Below are 16,207 nucleotides of genomic sequence, written 5' to 3' on the forward strand. Positions count from 1 at the left end.
GCACTTCTATATCTTAATTATTGGAAGTCTCAGAATTGATGTTGAATTCAAAATTCACTGTTGGATGGTCATTATTGATCAAGTCTTCATGAAGTTATTCAAACTTAGTAGTTGGAAAGCTACAAGCATATTTGGTGTTTGTAGTTGAAGCAGCAAGTGATATCTTACTACATATTAATTTATTTTTGTCCTCATTCCACTTTGTTTTAGTTTGGCTTTAGTAAGTTGAATTCAAATAGCACCTCCTTGAAAATTTGCAACCTCCATTTTGTAACTAAATTTCAAATCTTGGTATGGGAGGAATTTTCAAATTCAATTTAAGGTGCATTCACCCAAGTAAACTAAGCACAGCAAGGTCATTGATTTATTAGAACTTTCCAATCCATGAATTAAAGAGTACCACAGTACAATTTACTTCTATATGAAGAACCATTTGCAATAACTAAACAAGTTCTGTATCAAATCATGAATTACAATCTAAAACTTTTCTATAAATACAGCCTGAAGTCTGTATAAATAAAAGTTACAACTGAAGATTTAAATTTCCAAAATTGACTAAAATCAATGTTGCATAATAACCGGATTCAGCATTGACAGTCACCAACTAACTCAAGGATATAAAGCAAGCATCTTCATGCCTCAACTTACAGTAGGTGGTTGCACTTCAGATGCGAGCGACGGTTTCCCTTCCACATGATGATGATGTTTCTTGTATTTCTATCATATAAGTAGTGATTATGCCAGTGTCCTTAACCAACCAAGTAATCTAAGAAGAGCAGCATCCAATATTGGGGAATTCTTCTCCAGTCCTGAGGACAAAAGAAAGGAAAATGAAAAATCCCTAATTAAATGAAAGAAGCTATTCAAAGTTGAAGCAAAAATAAACAATGTGGTGATTCAACTTTGTTTTATCACTACTCAACTTTGTGGGAATCTATAAACAGCTGTGACCAGAAATGAGCTTAAAGAAGTTGAAATTTTTTTGCTCTTTCAAGTACAGTAATAGAGAATTACAATTTTGTCAACCAGGACAGCTCCGCCAATCATAGGCAAAGTGCTGCCATTACACAAAATTTCTGGTTCTAGAATAACTAAACCGTATAAGAATATCAGACTTTATTTTCAGCCAAACATTCTGTTCAAATGAAGCATCTAAAATCTGCTTACCAATGTCAGCAGCTACACGATGTGCACACATCACTCCAGAGAAGGCAACGGCAATAACACCTTGTCCTGGGAAGCAACTATCTCCCACACAGTACAGACCATCTATAGCCTGCAAGTTCCAAAATAATATGGTAATTAATTGAAAGACCTGATGCAAATAAAAATATCTATTTACTAAACCATCCATGTGAATTTGTGATTCAACTCACAGTTGTGTTGAATGGCATCCCCAGTAAGCCCTTTGGAGTGCCCCGTGGCATTGGTCCATAGGTACCATTAACACGAGCCAGGTACCTCCTGTGTGTCTTTGGTGTCCCTACCTGTCATGATCAACAATAGTAAGAAATGTCTGAACAAAATTATAAAGCCCATGACAATGCTGAAAATTTAGGCAGACTAATGCATTCAATGGCCAGTGACAACTACGAAAGGATCAAACTCCGTTTCACTTAGATCTGACCACCACTATGGTAGAAAACATCAACGTGATTAGTATACTGTGCTCATCAGAAGGGAATAAAATAAAAGAAAATTAGTAAAAAATCTTGAGGCAGACAGGTTCTGTGCACATGTAATTATCAATACTTACGCAAAGGCAAAAACCATTTTGATGAGACTTCATTTTTCAAGTTCTGCCACATTGTTGTTTTCCAAAAGCCCAAAAATAACAGCTCATTTACATTTTAAAATAACAGATCATTTACATTTTCATTGATGTAGTGATCGATCAGTTAGTGGTAAATATGCAAATACCAAATCTTTATCCCCTTAATATAAAAAAACCCACTCCCATGTAAACCTTCTTTTTCTCACAAGTCCAAAAACTACACTTTCAAAACTGTCCTCCATTTTTCAATTACCCTTCCATAGTCAAGATCACAAGCAATAAACTCTCCTTCTCATCAAAAAAATAAAATAAATAAATAGGAAAGCGACTCTCTCTCTCTCTCTTAGTACAGGTTTAAATCAAATGTGACTACTGAATCAGAAAGAAAACTGGTGATTTCAATATATCATTTGAACGTCTCATCCTCTATTATTCTTTTTCTTTCTCTCCGAACTTTTACCTATCCAAAAGTTGGAAGAGGAATATTGAAGGTAAAAGAATAGTATGCAGTAAAAAAAAAAAAAAGACTATTTGAAGAAAATTGGTGTAAAGGCATGAGTCTCTAGTTTTCTTTTTTAATCTTTTTTCTTTAGTTTGTGTATATTCCTTCAGTAATGTGTGTTTTTCTTGTACATCTTCCGATATGTCTTTTCCATTATCAGACGATTTCACAAATTTTCCAGAATGTTCCCTGCCTCATACTTCATAAAAGCATAACAGCTGATACCATATAATCAACAGCAAGTAATATATATTCCAAATACGTGTAATAATTTGTGCTTTATTAATATTTCCAATTTTTAATTCCATTTTTTGGAAGGTTTCACATTTTTCTCTGAATATCTAGTGCATCATAATTTTGTGCAGTAGTATTGGAGCTAATATCACATCATATCATCAACACCACTGCTACAGAGACGGGTACAATACAAATAGCTAAAAACATGCTATGGCACATCAAATGGGTACCTAACTAAGCAATTAATCAAAGAAAACACTTGCTTAGATGAAGTGTCAATTGATAGAACAAAGTTCCCTAGATTTTTCTAGTTATTACTCTTGACATGGCAACCATAATAGCACCGATCAAAATTCAAAAGCAAGAACATACGAAAAGTAGGAGGTTCAAGCGAATCCCAAAGACAGATCAATTTATTCATTTAAAAAAAAAAAAAAAAAAAAAAAAAAAGAGTAGAGAGAGAGAGGGGGCACAAAACTTTACTATACAAGCACCGTAAAAAATATAGTTCAATAAAGGAAAGGCTAGCCATTTTAATAGCAAGAATCATATTTTCCCCCTTAGATTACTAAACTTCAGAAGGGAAATTTGATTATTTTGAAAAACTACATCACCTGATGGCCCAGTTTAAAATTTTGTAACATGAATTTGATCAATCACAAGGCTGAGAAAAATTTAGCCAAAATTGTTAATTTGAAAGTGTTCTACAAATCAATTTCAAGTATTGAGTTTCTTCTTAGAAAACTTCATTGAACTTCAACATCTAAATACCACTTCTATTGTGACTGAAGTCAAATTTCTAGTTTTAAGTTTCTCAACATTGTCCAAAATTACTGCTTGAAGGTTTACAAGGACGAGGGTGTACCTCCTTAAAAACAATAGAAGATTTAAGCCCTGGAAATAGTTTATTTTCCAACCTGCTAATAATTTTGTCAGCTACAAGCTCTTTCTTTGCCTCGTAGTTCCCTTGAGACAGCCCCTAGTACGATAAAAACAAGATATTTGTGTAGTCAAAACATTATGATATACATATTCCAACTGAAGTATTAAGAACGAGAAAGGGATATACAAAACAAAAAGTAGAATCAAGATCTTAAACTAAATTTACCTCCCAGTCTTCTATTGAAGAAGTTGTAAATATGTGAAGAATATGGCGCCCTTCTGGAGCCAATGATGAGTCAAGAATTGTTGGAATGCTCAAAAATATACTCCCATACGGCTTCTCCAAACTTGTCCAGTCATCCTAGATAATGACGGATAACAATAAAGTGAATGCATCAGGCAGTCATTCATCATTAAAATCCTTTGAATTACCAAGCAAATGAGTTTTCTGAAGAAACCAAGTACCTCAAGAACAAAATGATGGCAATCCGTTTCAGGTGGCAAAACCTCAGCTTTGACCCCCATGTGAATCGAAAGAAAAGAGGGGGCCTTGACATACAGTTTTTGGAAATTTTGTTCTTCATTAGGAAGATCTTCTCGTTTTAAAAGCTTGCCTGTAATAAGAGAAATACAATTCAATCAGGTCTCCATTAGGAAAAAAAAAATTCACATGCAAAAGCAAAACTTTTTGGTCAAAATTGATCATATTGGATTGGCAAAGTCTCAGTAAGAACTAACCAAATGTATCCCATCTAGTAGCATTTGATACTATGGTTTTGGCAAATAACTCTCTTCCATCCGACAGTCGCACTCCTACCTACAAATTGCAGACAAATAACATGAGAAACAAAATCACATTTTTCCATAGGCCAACCAATGCAGAAAATTTGGTATCACTTATTTCACATTAAGGATAAACTCACAGCCCTTTCTTGGTCAACTATAATATTTGTCACATTTGCCTTGTAAAGTATTTCGCTGCCCTGATCAACCAAGCCTTTCGCTAATGATTTGGCAATTCCACCAACCCCACCAACAGGGTAGTTGATTCCCCCAAAATGCCTGTCACATAAAACCTAACGGAAACAATAAATGAGGAAACAGGAAAAGAACAAAGAGAGGGGCACTGAGTAGCTAATAGAAGACAGATTACCATGCTTGCATTGATCATTGGTGTCTGCAAAGCATTAACCGTACTCACTATAAAACACTGCAAACACAATGGATAAGTTCTTCCTTGTGAGATAAACAGGATATAATTTCGATCCCAAGGCTCATGAATAAGGAAAACCTTCAATATGATCAAAAGAATAATATCAGCCCACCTCAGCGTCTATGAAGGACAATAATTCAGGATCTTTTATGAATTTCCGAGCTATGTCTCCAGCATTTTGGGGCAAATAGTAGGCTGCAGAGAATACCCATAGCATGTGAGATAAATTTAAAATCAGGATGCTACTGGGTAGTCATCAACACTTGGTGACTTATAGAGAAAATGAAAGAACAGAAAACAAATTGAAAGCAGTATGAACATCCAACATAGACTAGAAATATGTGTCAATCATCGTTCACAGAGATGGCATAGAGAAGGTAGATCTAATGTTCAATAATATGCACTTTGTTAAAATCCACCTACTCTCCACCTACTTCACCCACTTAAACCTACTCCACTAAACCTAACCCACTACACCACTACCACCTCACCTACTCCACTAAACCTAACCCACTACACCACTACCACCTCCACTTCACCTACTCCTTACCTACTACACACTCACCCTCTTCTATATATAGGAATCATGAATCATTGTAATTGATATAACATTACATCAAGCAATAATAATACATACAATTTATTCTCTCTCTTTCTCTATACATTATTTCTTACATGGTATCAGAGCGATAAGATTTAAGCCTGTATTTCTTTCTCACCGGCGGGCAGCCGGCCGACACCTTTGCCTTTGCTGCCCGCTGGAATTTTCTACACATACCTTCCACTCTCCACAGCCGTAACTCTGCAAGAAGAGAAACTTCGCTCCATCATTTTCTTCCACGAATCTTCTTCGTGGCTTTCGAGCTCGTCTCTCACTATCTCGTGCAATCGATCTTTGCACTTCACCGCCACATGTGAGCAACCGTGGCCGTCGTAAACGCCGAAAAAGTGCAAATCCGCCGGATTCTGACTACTCCGGCGGCAAAGCAAGGGGTGAATGGCCACAGCGTCTTCCATATCTCTCCTCCTTCCACGCACAGAAGTCATGCCTAACTTAGGGCATTTCTGAGCCACCTCAGGCTTGTTTGTCACATTTGAAGTCGGAGATGCACACTGTTTCGCAGACGTCGTCTCTGATTCACCGTTCTCCACCAAACGACCTTCACTAATCACGCAATTCTCAACTGCTTTTCCGCACTCAGACAGCTTCGAATCTGCCACCAAAACATCCAATTTCTGACGTTTTCTACCGTGCTCTTCCAGATTCTTCTCAGCTTGGTGATAGATTTTTCATAATGGTTGCTACCGCCGCTACTTCTGCATTTTTTCCAGTTGCATCTCCTCCACCCGATTCTGGTGCCAAGACATCCAGCAAGCTTGGAGGACCTCCAGCAAATGTGGATGCACGAGGGATTAAATCAAAATCTGCTGCCACTGGGGGTTTGCAGGTTAAGGCCAATGCACAAGCCCCTTCCAAGGTAAACGGTACCAAAGTTGGTGTAATGGAGGGGCTCAAGAGTGAGGATGATTCGCCATCACTTCACCAAAGGACTTTTATCAACCAACTGTTCACCCACGTTGGGCAGTGTTATAGCTGCAAATTTGTCTTCTTATCACGTGAGGTGATGATGAGATTTGTGAATTATTTGAAGTGGTTTGAGCTGGAATGCATATCTTCAGAAAAGGAATGTGCCGGTAAACCTAAGATAAACTATGTTAATATGTTACAGTGTGTCTCTCTCTCACTTTACTTTTTCCACCACCCACAACACATTATCATCGCCATTCCCTAACTCACATGGACTTGTTCCCATCGTTTCATACAACTCATCATTCATCCCACTAGAATATATAGAATATATATATATATATTTAAAAAAAATAAAAAAAAATAAAAAAATACAAATTTGCACACCAAACCTTCCCTTATTTTATTCATGTTGGGGCTCACCCCGATCACCATTTTACACAAAAAAAAAAAAAAAAAAAAAAAAAAAAAACAACAACCACAAGATTTGTTTTCTTTTCTGCAGACGGCCACCCACCGATCTCACTTTTTCGCCTATTCCGCCGGTCTTTTCTTCTTGCCTCCGTCCTGGGCGGCCCTTGACGGTGTTGCCTCCGTGTTTCCCACTCCACTGGGCACGATCACTCCACCCTGCTCCTCCACTACAGCATATGGCGGACCTCCAAATCGGAACATAACGGTGGCCTTCCGCTTCAGCTCCTTATTTTCCGCCTTTAGCACACTTATCTCTGCTCGCGCATCCTTATACATGCGTTGGAGCAGAGCCAGTTGGGCGTTTAACTGCTGCACCTCATTTGTCCTACTCTGCAGCCGGTGCGACAAGTTTGTGACCGCAGTCATAGTTTCAACACAGGACTTCAATGTATACTGATTAGCTTCAATATCCGTTTGCACTGCCATTTTTTGCTCCACCGACCGCATCGGAAAGTTCAACGGAGCAAAACCAGAGGTGTTTGGTTGAGGTTCACAGGCCACCGCACCAGTTATCTCTCTTGTTGACTCGTTGAGGTCGGGAAAGAGAGTGAGCAGACCACGGGAAGAAGAGGCTATGTTCTGGGTAGCTGAACGGGAAGAAGAAGCCATGTTTTTGGGTTGCTGAGTGTTTCAGAGAAGGGTTGGTTACAGAATGTTACAGAGAACGAAGAGGTTTCAACTGGTTTGTTATGCTTCCAAGCCTCAGACTTCGCTTTGGTTTATAAAGACAGAAACGACGAGGCCGACACGCGCTCTGTCAATCACGTGCATCGCCGCGTGTCAGGCGCCCCTTTTGATGGCTCGACGCTTTCTGTCGGGCACGTCTTTTGATGAAGTGGGCGCGCCTTTTGATGAAGTGGGCGCGCCTTTTGATGGCACATCTTTTTATGAATTGGGCACGCCTTTTGATGGCACGCCTTTTTATGAATTGGGCACACCTTTTGAGGGTGCGACTTTTTAAGGGTCCGACAAGACTCTGTAAACTGTCCCGACATTGATTCCGGTTAGCTCCTTCATGGGTCCGACAAGACTCTGTAAACTGTCCCGACATTGATTCCGGTTAGCTCCTTTATGGGTCCGACAAGACTCTATAAACTGTCCCGACATTGATTCCGGTTAGCTCCTTTATGGGTCCGACAAGACTCTGTAAACTGTCCCGACATTGATTCCGGTTAGTTTCTACAAGGGTCCAGCAAGACTCCGTAAACTGTCACAACAACTGTCACAGCATTATCTGCTACAACGGTCCGACATGACCCCATAAACTGTCTTCTACATCGGTCTGACACCGTCATCCAGTGTCCTCTACACCGTTATGACACCACCATACAGTGTCCTCTACAACGTTATGACACCCCCATACAGTGTCCTCTACAACGTTATGACACCACCATCCAGTGTCTTCACCAATGGTCTGACACGACCATACAGTGTCACCTATCCTCTTTTATTTTTATGTATTTTCTTATTTTGTTACTCTCTCCAAACTCAAGTTGGTTAGTTCCTATCCCCCTTGAGTTTGCGGGGGGCTGTTAAAATCCACCTACTCTCCACCTACTTCACCCACTTAAACCTACTCCACTAAACCTAACCCACTACACCACTACCACCTCACCTACTCCACTAAACCTAACCCACTACACCACTACCACCTCCACTTCACCTACTCCTTACCTACTACACACTCACCCTCTTCTATATATAGGAATCATGAATCATTGTAATTGATATAACATTACATCAAGCAATAATAATACATACAATTTATTCTCTCTCTTTCTCTATACATTATTTCTTACACACTTCTATCAAGTCAAACCCAGAATTTAACAAGAAGACAATTACAGTTACTCATATCAGGTATTTATTCCACAGTCACTAGATTTTACTAACCATGTAAGAGATGTGATAAAAAAAATTTAAAAAAAAGAAAAGAAAAAAAGGAGTGCAGATATATTGTTTTTGGTTTGATATAACATGCAACTAAACTGTAAAATAATGGTACCAACCAACCAAACCAAGCCTTAAGTCCCATCAAATGGGTTCGGTTACATGAATCCTTCTTCTCCATGCGACCCTATCAAAGGCAATTTTAAGCTGTAAAATAATGGTAATGCAATTATTTGCCATTCATAATCTCCATTAAGGCCAAGTTTGGCAACCCAAAAATAATCCATCTTTTTATCTTTTTTCCATCACATCACCTCTCTACTTTTCTGCACATCTTTTCGTAAAAAGACAAAAAATGCACTTATTTAGATCATCCCAAACAACCCCTAAATCTGGAAATAATGGAGATGAGAATTTTGCCTGTTGCTACTAAATAGCTTGATATACATTGTTGGGCCTATTTTCCAACAGCTTAGCTTTTTGGGAAAATTGGTAACTTAACATGGTATGGTATCAGAGCTCTGGTTGAGAGAAGACTTGGGTTCAAGTCTCTCCGTTAGCATTTGGTATTATGTCCCTGTTTGTTTGGTTCTCCTTCTATTTGTCTCTCCACGTGCAAGATAGGTTTGCACATGAGGAAGGGTGTTAGACTTTTTTTTTTTTTTTTGGCCCATTTCCTTATAGCTTAGGCTTTTGGGAAAATTGGTAACTTAATAGTTGCAACAATACATTTTGCATATTAATGAATTTCCTGCAGAACTATAAATTCATGTAATTTGACAAGTTCCTCACTCCTTGTTCCAAGATTCTCCCTGTACTGTAAAAAATATAAATACAAAATACATGCAACTTTGCTATTGAGTATTACTGCCTAAAAGATATTCCAACTGGAGCCTAAATACCCAGATCAACTCAAGAAACAGGAGAATGACTACTAGATATACTATTACGGCATACCAAAAACAATGAACGAAGGTCTGCTAAACATATTGATGATTATTTTTCTTGTGTTTATTACATAATTGGGTGACATGGAAGGTTAATTATCCCTTGAGAATTTTTTGAATGTTGTCGAGAATTTAAAATTTTGTTTTCAAATGAAGTGTCCACACACATGCAAGCCCCCATGTCACACATTATAGGAATAAATCCTCGAGATTAAAGGTCTATAGGCTTGTTTTGAATGCGTACATATGTTTTTGACACTTTTTAATGAAATAAAAAAAAACAATTAGAAACATTTACCAAGTGTCAAGCATTCAAGAGGCTTCTTAAAAAACTGCCCGAAAAGGTAGATTGGCTCCTCCAGTGACTTCAGTTCCAGTGAGTTCAAGGCATTGAAGATCTATTGAATCCGTATACAAAATCTTAATGTAAGTTTGCATCACAAGTACAGTTAAAACACCCTGAGGGAAGCTGCATTCACCTCAGTTAAAACAGACCTTCCAACATTCACCGTAGAATTTCAGAATCCCTTCCTTTTCATGGGGAAATTTGCTGACAAGTTCTGCGATGAATTCACTGTATTCTCTGTGTACTCGGACAGAAAGATTCTTGGGTAGATGAAAATGAACAGTAGTAGGATCAGGAATCACCTGCATTTTACACCCAACTGCTGCCAATGCTTGGGTTATCAAATTTAGATTTCCCTGCCAAGATCATAGTTTTAGACGTCCACAGCCATTCCCACACTAAAGACACTTCGCTGTGTTTGGATCAGGATTTGGATAGGAAACGGAAAAGACGAAGGACATGGAGAAAAAAATTAGCTTATATTTCATTCACATTTCTCTCACTTTCGCCTTTCCCTCCTCAAATCCCTACTCAAATCCTAGATCCATACATAGCCTTCAGGTCACCAAAGTTGAACTAAAGGTTCAAGCTAAAAACCATACTCAAGAACTTGAATAAAGTGTTGACAATACCACACATAGTGGGCAAAACATAAGCATAAAATCAAATTTTGAAATCTCCATTGTTTCTGCTGGAATCAAGCATTAGACAGTTCCTCCTTAGGTCATATAGTTTCATAACTAGTGTCTGCCTGCAGAGTAGTGAATTACACCAAGGGGCCTATTTTTCATGTATCATTTAATATTTGTTAATCACTGACTTACAACCATTTTCTAAATTGATTCAGTTCTAATTGGCCCAAAGTTACACCTGTTCTCCATTTCCGCACATGCTATATACCATTTAGATTCTTCAATATCACACACAATTGCATTAATGAAATAAATCTACTCACCCTAAAAACTTACACTAAAGTTTGGGTTGAGTGATTTGAAGAGAAAAGAAAAGAAATGGACTGATATCTATTTCTCTTATTTGTTTGGATAACCTAAGTAGAGAGAAATGGAAAGAAATGGAGAGAAACACATTTCTCTTATAAGCCTTATTTTCAATCTTCCAAAAGTGGAGAGATTGGGAGAGAAAAGAAACTACTATTTTCATAATACCTATTTTGTCCCTATAAAAATAAATGAAATAAAATGATTGAAAATATAAAAAGGTTATTTTGATAATATAACATAAAATAATTTTTTTTTCTTTTCTCTTAATGAAACTTAACCAAACAAGAATGAGAGAAATCACAATCATTTCTTTTCTTTTATTTCTTCCTTAAGGAGAGAAATCACAATCATTTTTTTTCTTTTCTTTTCTCTTGTTACTTAAAGTAATCATTTCTTTTCTTTTTTCTCCTAGGTTCCTCTGACTGCATTATGTATATAAAATGCATTGTGTGAGAAAAAAAAGATAATGGTTATTAAGCTGACCTTGTCACTGAAACCAAACATCACAGACGATCCGACATCGAATGTATAACCATCTCGCTCATAAAACCCAGAACTCCCACCAGGAATCACATACTTCTCAAGTACCAAAACCCTAGCTCCCTTTACAGCCAACTGTGTTGCCGCAACCAACCCACCAATCCCTGACCCAATAACAATTGCATCATAGGAGCTCCTATCCACTCCAACATTTCCATCACTCTCCAATACTTTATCAACACTCAACACTGATTTCGATCTTACAATGGAGCTCCCTTTCCTCTGACCCGCCCCATTAAACCCTAACTTCAATTCACCAAGTCCACGACAGGAAAATTCTTGCTTGTTCAGGGGATCAAAACACAAAAAGCTCTGATTTTGGCTTCTGGGTCTGAAACACTGAGAATTATAAAACCCTAATTTCATGTTACCCAATTTGCAGCCTTTAAAAATAACGGACTCCGGAGAATTAAGAGACAAAAAATTGTGTTTTTTACTTCTGGGTGTGGAAGAACCAAACTGTATAATCTTGTATGGACTCGACAAGTGAGTATTGCAAAACCCTAAACCATTGAAATTCAAGGTTTTAGAGAATCAACAGACAAATATTTGGGTTCTTGATTACTGGGTCTGAAAGTGCCTAATTGAGTGGTTTTGTGGTGAGTGAAGAGCTGAGGATTGTGGGTGGAAGTAGGAGAAGTGAGCCCTAGTTGAGGAGGTATGAGAATTGGGTGAGAGAGCAACATCTGTGAATTGTGTGATGTGAGTTGGAGATGGTAATGGTGGTGGTGTTGGGCTGTTGCTGGTTTTGTATGTGGAAGTGGAGAGAGAGAGAGCCTTTGGGCCTGGTTGGTTGGTGTAGTTTAAAAATTGTTTATTTTAATTTTTAATTTAATTTAAATTATTTTGATATATTTAATTTAGTTTAATAATATAATTTATAATTTTTTATAAATTAAAAATTAATTTAGTTTTTAAATAAAATAAGAGATATTCAATTTATAAATTAAAAAATAATTTATATTTATAATTATAAAATATAAACTCTTAAGACATAAGGTATAAACATTTTCACTCTATTAAATAGGCCTTTAGCATGATTCCAGGTGATGATTCTATAAAACATGAGACAAAAGGCATTTTTAAATGGAAGTATAAACAAATCTTGTGGATTTGTATTGGGTTGGGCATTGGGTGGTCATTTTCTCCTTTTTGTCCTTTCTTTATTTTTTATTTTTTATCTTTGTAGGTTTCAAAGGCGGCTCGAGTAGCATGTTTTGAAAAAAAAAAATAAAAAAAAATAAAATAAAATTAAAAAGTCACTACTTTATTTAAATTATATTATATTTTTATTATATCAATTTAAACTCAATTTATATTCAATTTATATTTTATAAAAAGTCAAAAAATATATTTATTTAAATCATTCTAAATTAAGATAATTACACCCAATGTAATTTTTAAAAAATAATTGCATATTAATAAAAAAATTATAATTTTAGTTATTAAGACGTTAGGTTTCATGAATTATTTTTTTATTTTTTATTTTTTTGAGAAATTCAGGGTGTGTTTGGTTTGTGATTTGAGATAATTTTTAAAAAAAGTTTTGGAGAGAGAGTTTAGAATGTTTTTTGATTTGTTTGGTTGTATATTTTGAAAATAGTTTTGAAATTTGAGAGTTTGAGATGATTTGATATTTTGTTGTAATTGAGTAGATGTATATGAGAGAAAAAATAATTGAGAATGAGAGAGAAGAGAGAAAAAGTGATTAATTGATGTATAAGAGAGAGAGTGATTTTGGAAAAAAAATTCAAAAAATTTGAACCAAACAAAATTTTAAAAAAATTTCTCAAAACTTATATCTTGAGACACAAACCAAACAAGCCTAATATATTATGATTTATTCAAACAACGACAATGACAAACATATAGGACGGCTTAAAAGAGTTGTTACAAGTTCGTGTATGTAATTATCATAGCAAACATTCATTTATGAGTGAATATCATTTTTTTTTTTATCAATGAATTCATATATTTTGATTTTTTCAATTATAAAAATGTAACACTTTTACTCTTATAAACCCCTTCCATACTATCTCAAAAAGAGATGTATTTGTATGATTTTCATAGTTGAGATGGTTAATATGTATAGTTCATAAATGAATAAGTAAAGTAATATTCGTTAATAATTAAGGATCTTAGTATAATTAATTGTAAAATAAAATAAATATTTTTGCATAATCATTATTAATATACATAAATAAACTTGCCTTTTAAGTAGAATACAAAAATAAATAGTGGTGTAAGAAAAATTGGTCAAACTAAGTGGATTGTCCAAGAACAATCAAAATTTTAATTTTTAACCAATCTTTTATCAGTATGGTTTATTTCAATTCTAAAATGTTTTATATGAAGCAAATCAAACCAAACGAAATATTATATTTAAATATGTAACTCTTTCTTGATTTATAAAGTACTCCAAATTCAAAAATCAGTCTAATTGATATACTTATCGATATATTTATTGACGTTCTTAATCTTATTACTAACATGAAGCAATTTGAAATTGAAGGTTGTCAATAGAGATCGCTATTATTGGGATAATAATAACGTTATATTCATCACTTTTTTATATTATCTATTGTTATGTATCATCTCATATGTCATTGATATAATTTATCAACATAATTATTACCGGCATTAAGCAATTTGTAATTGAAGGATGTCAATGGAGATCTATATTATTGGGATAATAATAACGTTACATTCATCACTTTTTTATACTATTCGTTGTTATGTATCATCTCATATGTCATTGATATAATTTATCAACATTCTTAGGACTTGTTTGGCAACTCATTGTTTTAGCTTAAAAGTCAAAAAGTCACTAAAAAAACTAAAAAGACAACAACCTATACCAAAAAATTAAAGATTTCATTTTTTCTTTACTTTTTGCACATTCTTTCATAAAAAAACTAAAAAGTCATTTTAAACATACTAATTTTTTTTACCTCATATTTTAACCAAAAAACCAAAAAGTTACAACAATAATTTGTTCCCAAACGAGACCTTAATATCATTACTAGCATTAAGCAATTTGAAATTGAAAGGTGTCAATGGAGATCTCTATTATTGGGATTATTAAATATAGTAATTATATATTATGCCTATCATACATACCATATTATCCATTACCATACTTAGGTTTCTCTCTTCCTATATAAAAGAGTCTTGTATATATTGTTACATAATTATTCAACACAATATTTAATATACACCAAACCAAACCAAACGAAACCTTAAATCCCACCAAATGGGGTCGGCTACATGACAATATTTAATATACACATAACATAATATTCTCTCTCTCTCTGAGATATTGTAACAGAAACAATAATAATGTTACATTCATCACTTTTTTGTATTATCTATTGTTACGTATCATCTCATAAGTCATTCTATCATTGATATAATTTATCAACATTCTTAATAGCATTACTAGCGTTAAGCAATTTGCAATTGAAGGATGTCAATGGAGATCTTTATTATTGAGATAATAATAACGTTACATTCATCATTTTTTTATACCATCTATTGTTATGTATCATCTCATAGGTTGTTCTATCATTGATATAATTTATCAACATTCTTAATAATATTACTAGCATTGAGCAATTTGCAATTGAAGGATGTCAATGGAGATCTCTATTATTGGGAGAATAATAATGTTACATTCATCACTTTTTATACTAGGGTAAATTATAAATACATCCCCAGAGGTTTGCTTCAAGTACAGATTATTCCCTGTGGTTTGAACAATTATAAATACCCATTGTTAGAATTTTTTATTTAATAGAATTAATTAAAAAGTGAAATGCATAATTGCTCTCCTATACAATAATAAAATTACCTAAATTATTAATTAAAACATATTTCTAGCATCATTAAAAATAGTTAATTGACTTGATAATTTATTAATAAAATGGGCAATTTGTTATGAAATTAAAAATCTCAGGGGGTGGAGTGTAATTTCCAGAATCACAGGGGACAATTCGTATTTTAATCAAATCTTAAAGAGTGTATTTGTAATTTACCCTTTATACTATCTATTGCTATGTATCATCTCACATGCCTTTTTTTTTTTTTTTTCTTTCTTTCTTTTTTTTTTTTATTCAAAGAAAATTTCATTCAAGAAAGCCAAACGCCACTTACAAGAGTCCATCCAACTCAAAACTTACACCAAACATATAGCGACCCCGGTCTTTTCCCATTTGATTATTGTATCCGGACTTAGGTTCCGTAGATTCCGTCATTGTATAATTGTTGTTGTCATTCATTATTTTCTTAATTTGAGTCTTGGGTTGTGTTGGGAAGATTTGGAGCAGGTTGGTTGAGCTTAGGAACCAAGTCTAGTTGCCCAGATTTTGGCTTGTCCGCTCGAGCGGGGGTTTGGACGCTCGAGCGGGGAATACACCCATCCAGTATGTCCTGTGTAGTGTTGGCCGCTCGAGCAGGGGATTGGACGCTCGAGCGGGAAGTCGTGAGTGACGCTCGAGCGGGGATTTGGGCGCTCGAGCGGGGACCTGTCTGCAAAAACTTCTGGGAGTGTGCATTCGCCACTTGAGCAGGAGTTTGGCCGCTCGAGCGGGAGTCTGTGAGTGGCGCTCGAGCGGGGGTTTCCACGCTCGAGCGGGGCGACTGGTATAAAAATCCGAGATCCGACTTTTTGGATCATTTTTCATCTCCTTTTTTATTTTAAAACCCTAGAACCGTCTTCTCCCTCTCCCTACACACCTTCTCTCTTAGGTTTGATCTACTTAGAGTGTATTTCTACCCTAAGTCCTTTGTTAAAAAGATAGAGTGGGTCGAGGGCTTCCGTTTAATCTGAACAATCCTGGGTTTGGAGCACTTTGGTTTTCGTCATCTTCTCCAT

At 35.5% G+C, this 16,207-nt stretch overlaps 1 protein-coding gene across 2 annotated transcripts; it reads right to left on the minus strand.

Moving 5' to 3' along the window:
- Nucleotides 1–342: 342 nt before the first annotated feature.
- CRTISO (carotenoid isomerase) lies at nt 343–12,140 on the minus strand. 2 transcript variants are annotated; one of them, XR_014346615.1, is made up of 13 exons: nt 11,278–12,124; nt 9,943–10,149; nt 9,746–9,845; nt 4,721–4,803; nt 4,549–4,605; nt 4,319–4,471; nt 4,134–4,212; nt 3,861–4,009; nt 3,622–3,756; nt 3,431–3,492; nt 1,377–1,487; nt 1,168–1,276; nt 343–809 (listed from the first exon to the last, which is right to left on the minus strand). XR_014346615.1 is itself a non-coding variant. In XM_028200057.2 (13 exons), exons 1-13 carry the CDS (start codon nt 11,698–11,700, stop codon nt 736–738), a joined length of 1,794 nt encoding a protein of 597 aa, XP_028055858.2. In that variant the 5' UTR covers nt 11,701–12,140; the 3' UTR covers nt 343–735. The 2 variants fall into 2 exon arrangements, 1 of the variants encoding a protein (XP_028055858.2); XM_028200057.2 differs by having other exon boundaries at nt 3,379–3,492; nt 11,278–12,140.
- Nucleotides 12,141–16,207: the final 4,067 nt, after the last annotated feature.

Source organism: Camellia sinensis, chromosome 12 (genome assembly GCF_055761805.1).
Source record: "Camellia sinensis isolate YWXY chromosome 12, ASM5576180v1, whole genome shotgun sequence".
Lineage (NCBI taxonomy): Eukaryota > Viridiplantae > Streptophyta > Magnoliopsida > Ericales > Theaceae > Camellia > Camellia sinensis.

Bases quoted from the DNA above. Each gene is read 5' to 3' on its own strand.
- CRTISO (XM_028200057.2), bottom strand. From the start codon at position 11,700: ATGAAATTAGGGTTTTATAATTCTCAGTGTTTCAGACCCAGAAGCCAA. The intron at 9,846-9,942 runs GTCTGTTTTAAC...CGGATTCAATAG, and splicing joins TCTACGGTGAATGTTGGAAG to ATCTTCAATGCCTTGAACTC. The intron at 1,488-3,378 runs GTACACCCTCGT...TGATCATGACAG, and splicing joins CTTCTATTGTTTTTAAGGAG to GTAGGGACACCAAAGACACA.